The sequence below is a fragment of the Pseudorasbora parva genome, chromosome 13 (assembly GCF_024679245.1).
Source record: "Pseudorasbora parva isolate DD20220531a chromosome 13, ASM2467924v1, whole genome shotgun sequence".
In the NCBI taxonomy this organism is placed as follows: domain Eukaryota; kingdom Metazoa; phylum Chordata; class Actinopteri; order Cypriniformes; family Gobionidae; genus Pseudorasbora; species Pseudorasbora parva.
In genome coordinates this window covers 17,144,078-17,160,045 of record NC_090184.1, presented here as the reverse complement: position 1 = coordinate 17,160,045, position 15,968 = coordinate 17,144,078, and the positions used below count along the sequence as shown (strand labels likewise).

The 15,968-nt window shown below is 38.0% G+C and overlaps 1 protein-coding gene across 1 annotated transcript in view; it reads right to left on the bottom strand.

The window, feature by feature from the left end:
- Positions 1-15,968, bottom strand: part of slc15a4 (solute carrier family 15 member 4) — a 100,877-nt gene that overhangs the window by 61,617 nt on the left and 23,292 nt on the right. The window contains exon 6 of the mRNA XM_067413319.1: positions 12,881-13,061. Coding sequence (XP_067269420.1) covers positions 12,881-13,061 — 181 coding nt within the window. The remainder of the gene's footprint in view (positions 1-12,880; positions 13,062-15,968) is intronic.

Here is a 15,968-nt window from a genome sequence, read left to right as displayed (position 1 = left end):
TTTGGCTAAAAGTGCGACCCGCTACAGATTACAGTCCTCACTTTTGCACTTCCAAGAGATTCTAAACCCAGATTGAAAAAAAAAACCCCTCTCTCTTATTTCTGGGGAAAACCGAGCAGAAGCGCAACTGCCCTGAGGCATCGTCTGGTGTGTGGCAGGCATGCGTTTGCAGCTTTGTTGTAGGCACAGCTTGCCGTGGAAAAGGCTGCTTACTGAGTGCAGGACAACAAGTGTGTCCAGGTGTGTGGGCATCATCTGTGCCTGCGGGTAAGGGTGGTTTCAGAGCAATGCCACTGCCAAGGACCCATCTGTTTGGAAAATGTTGTGTAAATGTTGTGAGGAGGCTCTGGCAGTGGTATTTTAAAGCCCACCTAAGCCCTGCTGGGTTCAGCTACTGGGTAGACACAGATTAAAAGTGCTTCAATACACTTGAGTTAAGAGGCACAAGCCTTGTGTGCAAGCACATAAATGTCCACACATGTGCTCGGTGGCAAACCACTGAAGAAAGAGACAAGCAAATAATCCAATTTTCACAATCCAATAAATTCCTAATAATTATAAAAACAGCCCCATCCTATCTTCCTTTTTTCCCCCAGCGAATATTGTTAACAATTCTCCTCATAACTTTGCATACAGCCTTTGCTGTATGTGTTTTTTTATTTTATATTTTATAATGTCAAAATTGCATTGTTTTTTGTCTTTTTAGTACTCCCCTGTAAGTTATTTGACTTATCTACTTACTGTACAACAAAACTGAATAACAGAATGTATCTAAACTCATTGGTTAGTCTTGTGGAATCCACTTAACCAATTGATGCATGACTTAGATTAGACTAAAACGTTTTTTTGTGCCAAATCCCAATTTGTATAGTGACATGCTGTATGTTTATTTAGCAATACGATCAAAGATTAGGGTAAACATACTATATGTGCATCATCTGCCATGTTGAACGTAAGCTACAAAAAAAATTTAATGCAGTGACAAACATATAAACAGCAAGGGTCAAAGGTCACGTCATCAGAAATGACGCCTGGATGTATTATCACACACATCAGTGTATATAGCATTGGAAAGATAGGTGCAATAATATCTTTCCACTGAGTATAGTAAAATATATTTGCACCTCAGAGAATTGTAGTACATTATAAATCAGCATGAAATAATAACATCAATATTCAGTATTGTATTTAATAATACAAAAATGGATGCTGCCTTACTGATAACTTGGTTGTCCCTATTCCTAAAGTCCATCACTACACCTACCCCTAAACATAATAATCTGCCTGCTGATCAGTAAAGGTGTCCTCGAAAGGATTTGGAAAGGAGCCATGAAGAATGGGATTGGGAAAAAACGATTTCAAAGTTGGGTCGGTTGTCTCAAATATTAAATCCTTACTCCCCACAACACTGCTCCTATTAGAGGGATATTTTACTTGTTGCAAAATGAGCTTTCAATAAAACGTGGCTGCCAATACAGTACAAAGGTAAAAAAAAAAAAATACAAATAAATACATTGTAGCTAATTGAGAAGAGAAAACAAAGGGGAGAAAAGGCTGTTTTCTTACCACAAGTCTGCTATGGATGCGCTCAACCAAAGTCAAATACCGCCTTGCTTTAGAATGAAATTCTTCTTAGCAAGCTTTTAAAAAAAATAATGTAGTATCAATATTGTTAACAGGTCCAAGAATTCAAAGAGTAGACATTTGGTGGGAGTGATTTACTTCAGTTTCCAGGATCCAGCACACTGTAGGTGGTGGCTAAAGACTGCAAAGAATCATAAATGGAGATCCGCTGTGACGGAAAATCTGAAAAAGCCCTGTTTCTCAAACTGGATGACCACAAACACATTTTTATGCCAAAGAAACTGCCATTCTGTCGGCCCTGCCAAACCCCCTGAAGCAAAACCCCATGTCGCAAACAGGTAAAGCTATTGCCATAGTGTCGCGCTTTTACCATAATGCTGTTTAAAGAGCAGACAGTATGATATAATTTCAGTGATAAACCTACCCTTCCAATAACTTTTCTATTAATAACCCTCTGTCTAAAAATAATTAATAATCGGACTGTCTGTGGGCGGGGTTAAGTGTAATCTGTAGTTTTCACTTTGTCTGGCTCAATAATATGGGTGGTGTTAGTGTATAGCTTTGACAACAAGTGGATACTAGCACTTTGTGTAAATAGATGCGCCAGAAAATTCAAATGAAAACAGTATAAAAGACATCAAAAGTCTTTGCTAACTAACTTAGTAGCCCCAAAAATCAGGCTTAATAACTGCTCCAAAACAGTTGAGACAAGGGCAATGTAAAATTGAGGAATGTTGAGAAACATCCTTTAAGAAAATTCTATTCTAACAGGTGCAGGAATAAGAGATTTGTTACAAATGTAAAGTGCAATACAAAAAAATGTATTATTATTATTATTATTATTATTATTATTATTATTATTATTATTATTATTATTATTCTTGACATACTCTTTAGTTTTAAACAACAACAGTTCAAGGTTCACCAGCTTCAAAAATAAATGGGTGACCAAATCAGCCCTTGTTTTAGAGATTCTCAACAAGATATAATTTCAAATTGACCAAAATATCACACATTTACAGTTCATAATATTACAAAAGATTCACACAATGCAGATTGAAGCAGGGCAGTAGGGGGGAGTATTGATAAATACGAAAAAGACTTGCTGAAAAGTGAAAACGTGTCCTGGGGACTGACAAGTCTACATTTCAAATTGTTTTAGGAATGAATAGACATTTACCCAATCAATGCCAATTGTGTGTACCATTACAAACAAAACAAAATACCATTCAAGAGATACAACAATGTGTCGTTCCTGCTCCTGGGGATTCATTCAGAGCGATGAGTCACAAATCTTTCAGAGATTCAGATAAAAGTTGCAATTATTTGTCATTATTTGTTGATATTTCATTTCATACACATCCTTGACTCTTTGAATAATTGCCTGCATTTAAACTCTATGTTGCGTGTGCCCACAGGTGTCATTTATTTGTGTGTGCGTGTGTGTGTGTGTGTTGCACTAAAGCGAATGCTGAGAAACCGATCATGGCAAAGCAGGAAAGAAAAGTAATGAGCGAAGGGGTACAGAAAAGAAAGAACTGCATGATTACCATACATTTGGTATTAATGAGGGGCACTAAAAGACTAATTTCCCAAGATATCTCATCTATATAATAAGTCCCATTAGTGGGAACCATTATGTCACAGGCATACACACTCACCACACCATGTATCTTAATATACACACACTATGTCTAATAGTTCTCTCACACACACATAGACACTTTTTTTAGAATCCATTCACACATAGTAAGCATCCTTAAACCATGCTTGTATCAGGTGGCGGTTATTAATGAGTCAGTCTGTGTCATTGTGTGGGAGTACAAAGGATGGGACGCTTTCTTTCTCTCTCAAGGAGAGCATGATTCCCAAAGGTTCTCATTAGTTTGATCTCTACAACACACACAAAGTGATATGAGCGTGGTTTGCACATACTGATTCCGCAAGAGTGTGCAACGACTTTCCCCCACTCTTTCCTACATCAAAGCAATGGTTATTATTAGATAACATCTGTATTGTGCATTGCATACTAGACTTTGTTCAGGCTTTGTCATGCAATACCAAGGTCATTTTCTTGTGCATCATTTTAAAATAGTGGTTCTCAGCTGTTTTTGCTTCAGGACCCAGTTTGTTTTCACATCGGACATGGAGTGGTGACCCAAAATTGTCTTTAAAATCAAATGGCGCAATGTATCAGTCCGTTTATTATTAAAAGCTGCTTAGAGAATGTCAGTGGTCTTGTGCTCTCGTTCACATTTTATATTAACTTAAAGGCACAATATGTAATGTTTCAGCATTAAAAATATAAAAGATCACTATATCTATGTTATATATTTTTTAAAGTTGTGTGTTTACATTATCCCGACAGTTCTAATTAACTTCTAAATCCAGAGAAATTAATATTTTAATTCGAAGACACGGACCGTGTCTTTATTTCCGTTATGTCGCCAGTCTTTCACGTCATATCCACGTTTGCGTCTTGCTTCCTGCGGAACTCGGCGCAACCATAGATATCTATGGGCGGAACCGCCAAACTCAAAGAGGAACACTGACAGACAGTATAAGGGGAACCCCCGTATAAAAAAGTCTGTATGATAATGGATCATGACTACTCTTTGCCTGTACGTTTTGTCAGCTCAACAAAGCGCAAACGTAAGGGTGAAAAAAATGACCCGAGAAGATTTTGGGACAGTAGAAGAAGCAAGAGACGTGTAAACCTTGGAGAAGCCTTTGAAAGATGGCGAAATCTTCGTGACAAGCTCGGACTGCAGAGAGATGCTGATCTCGCTTGTGTTTTAATAAACAGGTCATTTAAGTAACCATTTAGCTAACATAATAATCATATAATCATAACATGCTGTATGTTTGCATATTGCATAGCGATCTTGACCACATTGAGACGCGTTTAGCTGAATACGTAATGTTATACATTTTGTATCGGCTTTTCAAACAGGCGGATTCTCTGTTTTTGGAGACTGAAAGAGCTATTTTTTTAAAAACTGATTCAAAAGTATTTCTATCCGTATATTTGGTGACACGATGATGTCATGTGTAAAACACAGATGGACGAGCTATTATTGGTTTTATATGTAGCTGGAGAAAGTAACGTTAGCTTCATAAGGTAATATGCCACTATCTTTGTCAATTAATATAAGGTGACCGTCACTTTTATCATATGTTAATACAAGCTACATATAATATTGATTTAATAATGATCTACTTATTCATATATCTCTGAGTTCCAAAATAAATGTTTATTAGAATGATTGATGAACGTGGGGAGCGACACAGCGCGTGTTCCAATGAACAACGTATTGCAGGTGCTGGTTCTCTCATTTACTGTTTTATGTTGGTAATGATAAACTAAATTGAAATGTATTTCCGTATTGAACAGTTGATATACAGAATGTTCGACAATCGCGGATGCCATGTCAATATATCTATAATTTGAGTAACTCAAATTATGATGCGCGGTTAATATGTCAACATAGCCTACCAACTTATAGGTATGTTGACATAGCGACCGCCCGCACAACATTCTGTCTCACACATTAGCTAACGTTACTGATAAGTTTGTTAAGTAACGGTAGCTTGCTGCTATTTCATTAGATTGACATTACATAAAGTGAAAAGCCGTAACTAAACTTAACAATAATAGAGATGTAATATAACAATCAATTACCTTGTCAGTGAACATGTTTTCTGCTGGAGATGCCAGATTCGCTGGTTGACAGTGGCAATAATGACAACAACTCCCATGAGCCCACGCACTTTCCCGACGTCACCAAAGTACGTCAGTTGTTATTATTTTGAATGAGTGACCCCTAGTGGCCAAAAGTTGCATACTGCACGTTTAAAGAGTTTGTTCACCTAAAAATTTAAATTCAATGAAAATTCAATCATTTATTCAGCCTCATGCCATTTTAAATTCACAAGACCTTCATTCAAACGCACCTTCATTCAAAACACAAGGTTTTTAATGAAACCTGAGAGATTTCGGTCTCTCCATTTTAGAAGTCATTCAACCAAAACTTTGATTTCAAAAAGAATAAAACTTAAGTCAACAGAATTCATATGAATCGAGCGGCCTTCTGAAGTCTTCTAAAGATAACCAATGAGGTTTGTTCTTGAGTATCAAGCAAGTATGTTTGAGCTTCCATTTACCATAGTTGATGTGTTTTGTGTGTTTATATATGAACCTGGACCACAAAACCAGTCATAAGTCACACAGATATATTTGTGGCAATAGCAACAGCACATTTTATGGGTCAAAATTATACAATTTTCTTTTATGCCAAAAATCATTAGGATATTAAGATTATGTTCCATGAAGATATTTATTAAATATCCTACTACAAATATATATAACAAGTATTTTAATATTAGTAATATACATAGCTAAGAACTTAATTTGGACAACTTTAAAGGCAATTTTCTCAACAATAAGATGTTTTTGCATCCTCAGATTCCAGTTTTTCAAACAGTTGTATCTCAACTGGCCAAATATTCTCCTATCCTAACAAACCACACATCAATGAAATGCTTATTTATTCAGCCCTAAAGACTGGTTGTGTGGTCCAGGGTCATATATGTGAAAAAAAGTATAAATTTTAATATTCAATCCAACATTTCCTTGGATTAAACTGCTCAGTTCACATAAATTGTGCATCAAGGTTATGACTTTTAAAGGAGGAAGATTTCTCTGCATTTGTGTTTTGAAGATGAGCAGCAATCTTATGGATTTGCAACGACATTATGACAGAATTTTGGGCAAACATTTTCTCCTTAGCCAGTTTCGCTCATGTTTTTTTGCTGTTAAGGCATGTTACATAACCTGTCCATGTTTGCATTTGCAAAATGTTATAAATACTATAAATTTAGTGAATGAGTAGTATTTGATGTGGAAAGTGTTTTCCATTTAATCTGGTTTATTAAATGGTTAAGTTGTAATTTAGCATTTACATTGTTGATGCATCTACTACTGAAAAAACTGAACAACTGAGACAACTGAAGCGGGACATGAACTCAGTTTAATAATAGTCAATCTTTAGTCACAACTTGGCAAAACCAAAACTTTTCTATTTGCAATTACATGTCAGATGCAAGAGGAATTATCAGGTAATGACAGAACCTTCGCTTGGACACAAATGCACTCATGCCCTTGGAAACAAGATAAAAGCCTTCATATGTTTTGGTTTAATTTCTAAGAACACAAAGTTGAACACATGCTAAAATTGTACTTTGGAAGCTTTTAGATGTACTCTAGCCTGTGGATGACCTTAAAAGTAACAAAGATGGACTTGCGTTTTATATCTTCAAGTTCCTGGTCTGTTATTAGTCTTATGAATCAGACAGTCCTTGAACTGTATGTTGGTACTCTGTACTTAGTGAACACAAAACTGGCAGAAGCATTCTCAAAACTGCATCCGACAATCTGATTGATTGGGTTTACTCGATTTCCAGGGATGCTTCAGGGTGCGCAGGTTTTTATCAGCAAACCTGGAAATATTGTTTACAACATCTCAGGCTGTTAGAATGAGTGCTCTTGAGGAAGACCTAGAAGCTGGATTTGGAAAAGTTTGTAGCACTGAATCTTTGAACAAGTTTACAAGCACAGCCTCACACTGATTACGTTGCATATATAACTGAAAGTGTTTAATCACATCAATTATGTTTTGTACTGAGTTACATTAGTTGTATAAAATAAAATAAACTATGGCGTGTTGTTCATCATTCAGATGGTCTCTTCCTGTTTAAGTGGGTGGTTGTCGGCCTGAATAATCAGCAACGTGGACTAGATTTTATGTTGTATTAGACATCGGTCATCTTTGCCAACAGCTATCAGTATAAGTGAAAACAAATCAAGTGAAGTAAACACCTGAAAACCGCAATCATGCCGCAAATCACTTGACATCAGTCTCTCATTATTTAGACGGTTTTGAGTTTTTCTGAACTTTGGGCTGTTTACTGCTTAAAGCATCCCTCATGATGACTACAAACACACATTTACTCAGCTTGATGGCAGCTTAGACAGATGAGGAATTTAAAGAAAATATGTCTAAACCTTTCTCTCCCTCACCATGCAGAGTTTGACAGTGGTTTAAAAGAGTCAGGGAGAGTCAAAGAAAGAAAGACAGACAGGGTTGGAGAGAAAAAAAAAAATATTCATATACTTTCCTCACACTCCAGAGCGCATCTCCCAAAACTCATCTCACTCAAAAAGCGCTTTAGTCTGAAATATGTCAATGTCTGGATACAGCGCACACTGTCAAGCTGACTAAGCTCGGTTTAATCCACTGGGCAGAGCTGGAATTGGACTAGGGACTGACTGGAGTGCTGGGTGCAGTCAAACCAAACAATGAGATACAGCGACCTGTCAACGTTGTCTTCCTCTACAACCTCCAACAGGCACTCCGCGACACTCTCAAAATGTGACTCGAACTTTCGTGTATGTGTGGACACGATCTCAGAAAGTGTTGTCTTCGTAACAAGGCATCAACTGTGTACAGAACTTCAGACAGGCAAACATGCCAAAAACACTTGGAAGGAAAGTGCTAAAGTTTCCGAGAGACTGCTGTGCCTCAAAATCTAGTAAGCCACCTACACAAAGAGCTTTGTTTGATGATCTGATATGAAGGTCATCTCAAAACTGTAGTTAGTAAGATTATGCTACTAAGATAAAGTCTCAATATTAAGATTATTTCTTTATTTTTAAAAGTTATTTTTATTATTTTTAGTTTGCTCAGTAGGGGTAGTAATGAAGCTTTGCACTGCCAATATTTTTATGGTACTGCAAAAACAAAATGTATTAATGTGTAGCAGAAAGAAATGATTTTCATTAAATATTAGATTTATACAAAACACTTTAGAACTGAGATAGAGAAAATATACACAGATCAGGCATAATATTATGACCTAATATTGTGTTGGTCTCACTTTTGCTGCCAAAACAGCCCTGATTCGTCGACACATGGACTCCACTAGACCTTTGAAGATGTGCTGTGGTATCTGGCACCAATATGTTAGCAGCAGATCCATTAAGTCCTGCAAGTTGCAAGGTGGGGCCTTAATGGATCGGGCTTGTTTGTTCAGTACATCCCACGGATGCTCGATTGGATTGAGATTTGGGGAATCTGGAGGCCAAGTCAACACCTCAAACTCATTGTTATGCTCCTTAAACCATTCTTGAACTATTTTTGGTTTGTGGCAGGACGCATTATCCTGCTGAAAGAGCCCATACACCAAGGAATATAATTTCAATGAAAGGGTTTACATGATCTGCAACAATGCTTAGGTAGGTGGTACATGTCAAAGTAACATCCACATAAATGGCAGTACCCAAGGTTTCCCAGCAAAACATTGCACAAAGCATCACACTGCCTCCGCTGGCTTGCCTTATTCCCATAGTGAATCATGGTGCCATGTGTTCCCCAGGAGACACACACGCACCCGGATATCCATGCGAAAGAAGGCGTGATCAGACCAGGTCACCTTCTTCCATTGCTCTGTGGTCCAGTTCTGATGCTCACGTGCCCACTGTTGGCTCTTTCAGCATTGGCAGGGGTCAGCATGGCTAACCTGACTGGTCTGTGGCTATGCAGCCCCATACGCAACAACCTACACTGTGTATTAATTTCTTGAGCAATTCTAATACAGTACAGTAGCTCATCTGTTTGATTGGACCACACAGGCCAGCCCTCGCTCCCCACGTGCATCAATGAGCCTTTTTTTCTTGACCACTTTTGATAGATACTGACCACTGCAGATCGGAAACACCCCACAATATATGCAGTTTGAGATGCTCAGACCCAGTCGTCTAGCCATCACAATTTGGCCCTTGTCAAACTCACTCAAATCCGTACACTTGCCCATTTTACTTGCTTCCAACACATCAAATTTAGGGGGGAAAAAAATACTTACTGCCTAATATATCCAACCCAATCCGTGATGAAGAGATAATGATTGTTATTCACTTCACCAATCTTAATGTTATGCCTGATTAGTGCATATTAACTATAAACATTTTCCATGGTGTTCCCATGAACTTTTTAACCTTTGTCAAATCTGCTTTTTTTACTAAAATCACTTTTCCAGGATTAGAAATCACATGTTTGAAATTTCCTGAGTTTCAGGACTTCCAGGACTGTGGGAATCAACGTTTAAAAAAAGTTGTGGAACAACAACAAGTGAGGAGATATTCAAAGTTCCTCAGCAAAAATATATTAAAAGAGAAGGTGGGAATAATGAAAAGTGCAAAAGCGCTGATTCAGGTTGGTATTTTCCAGGACGGTGGGCTGTATGAATATTAACTGTCAGAACAAGCGGGGATATCGATCCACCTTCTGCAGGGTTCAATAGAGCCGGCTCAAGGTTGGACAGGAGTGACAGAATTCAGAGGAGAGATCAGTGGTCTGTGTGAATGTGTCAAGAGCGTGTGGGTGTTTGTGGGTGAGTCATTCTACATCGGATCTCTGCCATCTTGGAGTCACTGTACCTTATCTGATGGCTGGAAATGCCGTAACCTTTCTGAGATGAACTCATTCCTTCGTTTAAAATGAACAGTACTAAGAAAACACGATTTGACAATTGTCTGTGTGGATGTATATTGATATCTCACAAATCTTTCTTATAATATTGGCTCAGCATTTTTATGCCACAGTGTTTCTCAGCTCGATCTGCAATGAAGTTTGTCTCAATGTGATTCACTAAACACTACAGGTTTGGACATTTTATTTTGTACATTCATTCTGTTTGAACTTGACACAGGATGATGGATCCATACATAACTCTGCACTATGTCGACTTGGGCTTTATGGTTGTGTTTTGTCAATAGCATTTACAGGGCTTTGCCTAAAAAAAGTGTAAGTGTTACCCAAGATCAAACACACTGTAACTAAATATATGCATAGCAAAAAATTCTACTTTAAGTTTTTCTGTCCATAATGCATTGTTCCACAATTCTTGAGGATCACCCAGGTGCTTCTTAAGCCCCGATCAGACAGAACAAATTGTTGTTGCAGAGAGAGGGGCCGTTTTTAAATAGTTTTTTATTGTGAGTGAGCGTTTAGCACACTGTTTAGGCATCCAAGGCGGCTCGTGTTTTAGCCGCCTGCTGCACCTCTCCCTTTTTATAGGTGACTCTAAGCACCTGAAGAAAAGCTGCTTGATGTTATAAAAAATATTTTCATTGTCCAATCGAATGAATGGAGGGCCTTCCATTGTGGTGATAGTTACCTTGATTAGACCAACTGATTAGGGTTTTTTTTCTCTTTTTTTTAGCCAGTTCTGTACTGTCCATTGACAACTATGCAACTATCACTTTGACCTTCAAAAAGAAAATAAAAGACTAAAACTAATCCATATGAATTTAGTGATTTAGTCAAAAATTTCTGAAGTGACACAATCACTTTATTTGATGAATACATTCAATTTAAAGGTTTTTATTCATATATAAACATTGACCAGCAAACATAAACAGAAAGTCAACTCTATTTGCTTGATGCACAGGAACAAACCTCATTGGCTTGCTGAAGCTCAAACATGCTGTGAAAAAAATTAGAATGAACCTCATTGGTCCTTGCTGAAGCTCAAATGTGCAGCGTAACAAAAAAATGAACCTCATTGGTTCATGAGAATGAACCTCACTGGTTCTTGCTGAAGCTCAAACGTGCTGCGTAACACGAGAATGAACCTCATTGGTTCTTGCTGAAGCTCAAACGTGCTGCGTAACACGAGAATGAACCTCATTGGTTCTTGCAGAAGCTCAAACGTGCTGCGTAACACGAGAATTAACCTTATTGGTTCTTGCAAAAACTCAAAGGTGCAGCATAAGACAAGAATTAACCTTGGTTCTCCTCCGTCAAGCAAGAATTTGTGAGCTTCTGTTTACTATAACTGATGTGTGCCTTGATTAATATATATTTGTTAATAAAAGCCTAAATTCAATCTGTTCGATCTTGGACTAAACCACTCAATTCATACGGATTAGTTTGACAATATCTTTTTTTTTTTGGGACAACATAAACACTTACCCTAATCATTTATTTGTAATCAGACTACTAGCACAGTCACTAGTAGGAAGTCACAAGTAACAACTCAGATCGGAATGAATTGGCCAAATCTTTTCTAATCCGTTAGATAGGACATGTACACTCAATCACACTGGAAAGATCGGGGCATGTGCAATGACGTAGAATTGCATAATGGTGTATGAAGCGCGGAACAATCTGCTGTTGTTGTTGAATATATTGTCATAAATGACTGTCAATCTAAAATTCTCCTTCCATTCATCATCTGTGAAGATCTGCGGGACAACGGTGTCCCACCAAGCCTCGCTTCAGACTCATCCACACACCTTGTTCTAGGCGTGGTAATGGGTTTTTTTACGGCTTGATAAACATTAGCTGCAGAGCACAAAGCTTATTGTGCTCGCCGTCTCCTAATTAGGAGCCAAAATAGATAAATAGCCTGCTGTTTAAAACAAAGAAAAGAAGTGATGACAGGACTATGGTTAGTATGCACCAACAGCAGGAAACTCTATATACTCTGTATATTCATGCAGTGCGCACGTCAAAAGATCAAATCCCATTTGAAGCTTGTGACAAAAATACGCATTTAAACCCTGAATGAATACATGAATGATAAATGAATACAAAAAATGATAATTATAATTATTATATCTGTCAACTTTTAGTAACTAGCCATGTTTTTAAAGGCACAATACTAGAAAAAACTGAAGGGAACTTGGATTGACCCCACAAATTCACACCCTCGCAGTGAGTCTGCCTCACACGTTTACCGGCATTTCATTCAAGATTACCATATTTATGATGTTGTGATGTACTGAATCGTGAAGTGCACCATATCATGAAGTAGTTGCCTATATCCATCCCTAGAGTTATCCCATAATTTAGGTCACAGTTTTCTGAAACATGCGTGTTACTGTATGTCACATATAACAGAACACACAGCATATGAACCTTATGAAGTCTGAAATGAAAGTTCACTACCGTGACAGGCCTTTTGAAACAAAAAAAAAGAACATATATTTAAAATGTGCATGCATGCAAATGTCTGCCATCACACTCAAACCCTCCCACATCCCCGTACATGAGTCTCAGTTTGTGAATATGTACAAAGAAGCTTGATAAACCAGCCAACATGCACGCACAGTTCATGTGGCAAGTGTGCAAGCTGAACAAAACCCACAGGTTCACAGACTCTAGCATAAATCATTGTTGTGTGCGTTGTTAATACACGAAACATGTGTCTTTTAGTGTATTTGTGGTTGACTCACCAGCTGCCACTGCCGAGCACATGACAAAGAACATGCCCACAGCGATTCTCTTCAGAGGTGAGGGCAGCAGGCCTTTGCGTTTGAGGATAGGGTCGACCACTTTATCCTTGAGGGGGATCAACATGAGGATCAGCACGGCATCAAACATGGTCAGCCAAGCCGCCGGGAAGCGAAAGGTTTGCTGAAAACAAAACAGGAATATAATGAGTCATGTTACAGAACACTAGAGGATGAACAAACAGGAAGCAGGGTGTGTGTATGGTCACAAATAACACTCAGGTGCTTTGTTTTTTCTCCATTTGTCCTCCATTGAGAAAGTCAGGACAAGCCTAGATGTGAATTCTGGCAGCGCATATGAGAAAGAAAGAGAGAGATGGCAGGAAACCGAATCATTCCAGCAACCTTAGCGCCCTCATGTGGCCAGAGCTGGTCTAGGTGAAAAACCCAGCCAGTAACAGACAGAGGGACAGGTCTCGTAATAGCCCATAAAATCATTAATCAATTGTTAAGTACTTTAATATCACATGGGGGATTGAATACCATGCGCCAGAGCACCTGTTTCATAATGAATGCCTGGTTGTTCTCCTCGCATGCCACTGATGAGTGATGAAAACTCAGGAGAGAAAAAAGTCAATTACCTACAGTAAGACTATTTGGACATAGTGACGGTTTTCAGAATTTAGGACTGGTCTGACAAAGAAAAATGTATTTCTATTAATGAAGGAACAAAATTCTTACATTTCTGAGGTGAAAATAAAACGAGTAGTGTTTGCCAATGTAAAACTTGCCGCCCCTCGAATGATTGCCAGTGGGTTTCTTAGGCATTCTGAGTGGTTTTGCTTCTGCAGAAAAAGAAAATGAATTGAGTTTGCCTATGCAAAACTTAAGATGATTTGGGAATAGTGATAGATTTAGAATTTAGGACTATTTTGACAAAGAAAAGGAAACATGCCTTGAGGAACTAGATTTTACATTTCTGAAGAAATACAATACGAGTATGATTTGCTTATGCAAAACTTGCTGCCACTCGGGTGATTAAGCACACTGCTATGCGCTTGATAAGGTCTTCTGGGTGTTTTTTTAAGTGCGTCACTATATGCACTTTCCATTCGCCTGTAAGTGCCCTATGAAGTACACTTTGCAGGTTCTAATCTGAAGGGAGCAAAAAGATCAGTTCAAAGGGTACCACAAATAGCATAAGGAAAAGGGGAGCATTTATACATCACTCTACAGGAAGTGGAGAAAGATAATTTGCCCACAAGCCAATTCGGATCAGTATGTTTGAATAAATTAAAGGTGGTGATGAACGTCCGGTGTTATTATGGAGTTTAATTAGTCCCAGGTGTGATTTGTATGTGGCTGTTCATGAATAAAAATAAATAATGTGTGAGATGTAACGGTTACATTACATTAAGGTTATGGTTACATAAGAGATACACTATATTGCCAAAAGTTTTGGGATGTTCTGCACATACACATGAACTTTAATGACATCCCATTCTTAATCCATAGGGCTGACCCACCCTTTGCAGCTTATAATAGCTTCAGCTTTTCTGGGAAGGCTTTCCAAAAGGTTTAGAGAGTTTATGGGATTTTTTTAATTTGTAAGGTCAGGCACTGATTTTGCACCAAACTCGCTCTTCCATGTCTTTATGGACCTTGCTTTGTGCACTGGTGCATAGTCATGTTGGAACGGGAAGGTGCCATCGCCAAACTATTCCCACAAAGATGGGAGCATGAAATTGTCCAAAATATCTTTGTATGCTGAAACATTAAGCGTTCCCTTCACTGGAACTAAGTGGCCAAGCCAAACCCCAGGAAAAAAAAGAAGAGAAAATACAACATAATCCCCCCTCCACCTAACTTTACTCTTGGCAGACTGCAGTCAGGTAAGTACCATTCTCTTGGAAACCTTCTCTTGGAAAAATGCATTGCACTTGGTTATGTAAGGCTTGGATGCAGCTTCTCAGCCATGGAAACCTATTCCATAAAGCTCTCTACAAACTGTCCTTGAGCTAATCTTAAGGCCACATGAAGTTTGGCGGTCTGTAGCTATCGACTCTATTGCTATTGTAGAAAGTTGCAGACGTCTGCGCACTGTATGCCTCAGCATAAACTGACCTCGATCATTTGACAGGTGACTATGGAATATTTAGCTGTGAGGGAATATCATGAATGGACTCTTTGGACAGGTGGCAACCTCTCCTGAGAGCAATCCATCCTTTCACAAATGTTTGTAGAAGCGGTCTGCATGCCTATGTGCATTATTTTATACACCCATGGCCATGGAAGTCAATGGAACACCTGAATTCAAGGATTTGGAGGGGTGTCCCAATACTTGTGGCAATATAGTGTATATAATGTAATCAATTTATGTTGATTTTCATATTAAACAAATATTGCAACATACAATTATCACTAAGTTTAAACATGGCAATTTATAATTAATTGATAACAAATTTAGATTTTTATAAATACACAAGATTTTTATTTATACACATGTATAATAAAGTATAGTCAATTAAATTTATTTCCAGAAGTAAATTATGTGATCATAGCGTCAACTATGCAAGTGCAATAAACGCAAGTGGCATATGTTTCAAGACTTCACAGGGTGTGCCGAATGAATGCATTTTTAAGCGAAGTGAACAGATGTCCCACACTCTGTTAGCAGGGAGCAGTGAAGACTGCCTATGGACCCAGTAAGTCAGAATCAGCTTAGGTTTCTGGTGTTTGGGGTTCTTTTTTTTCTTTTCTTTTTAAAGATATAAATGTATCCCAGAATGATCCCATGTGACCTGTCTTATATACGTTATTTATTATGTATTATTTTATTAGTAGTATTTTATTGCTTATAAGTTATTAGGCTACATATAAGTGTTCCGGGTGTATACAATAGAGTTGTCGCAACAAGTTATTGTGTTCACATCTATCAACTGTCATTCTGACTGTCCTCAGACAAGCTGAGTTCCAATCCAGATATAAACTCTGTGAGGTACACAGATACTTTTGGGGGATTTCTATGGGTAGAACTTTATTTTACAGTCATATTCTGCATGTACATACTATGTATATATCATAGAAATGA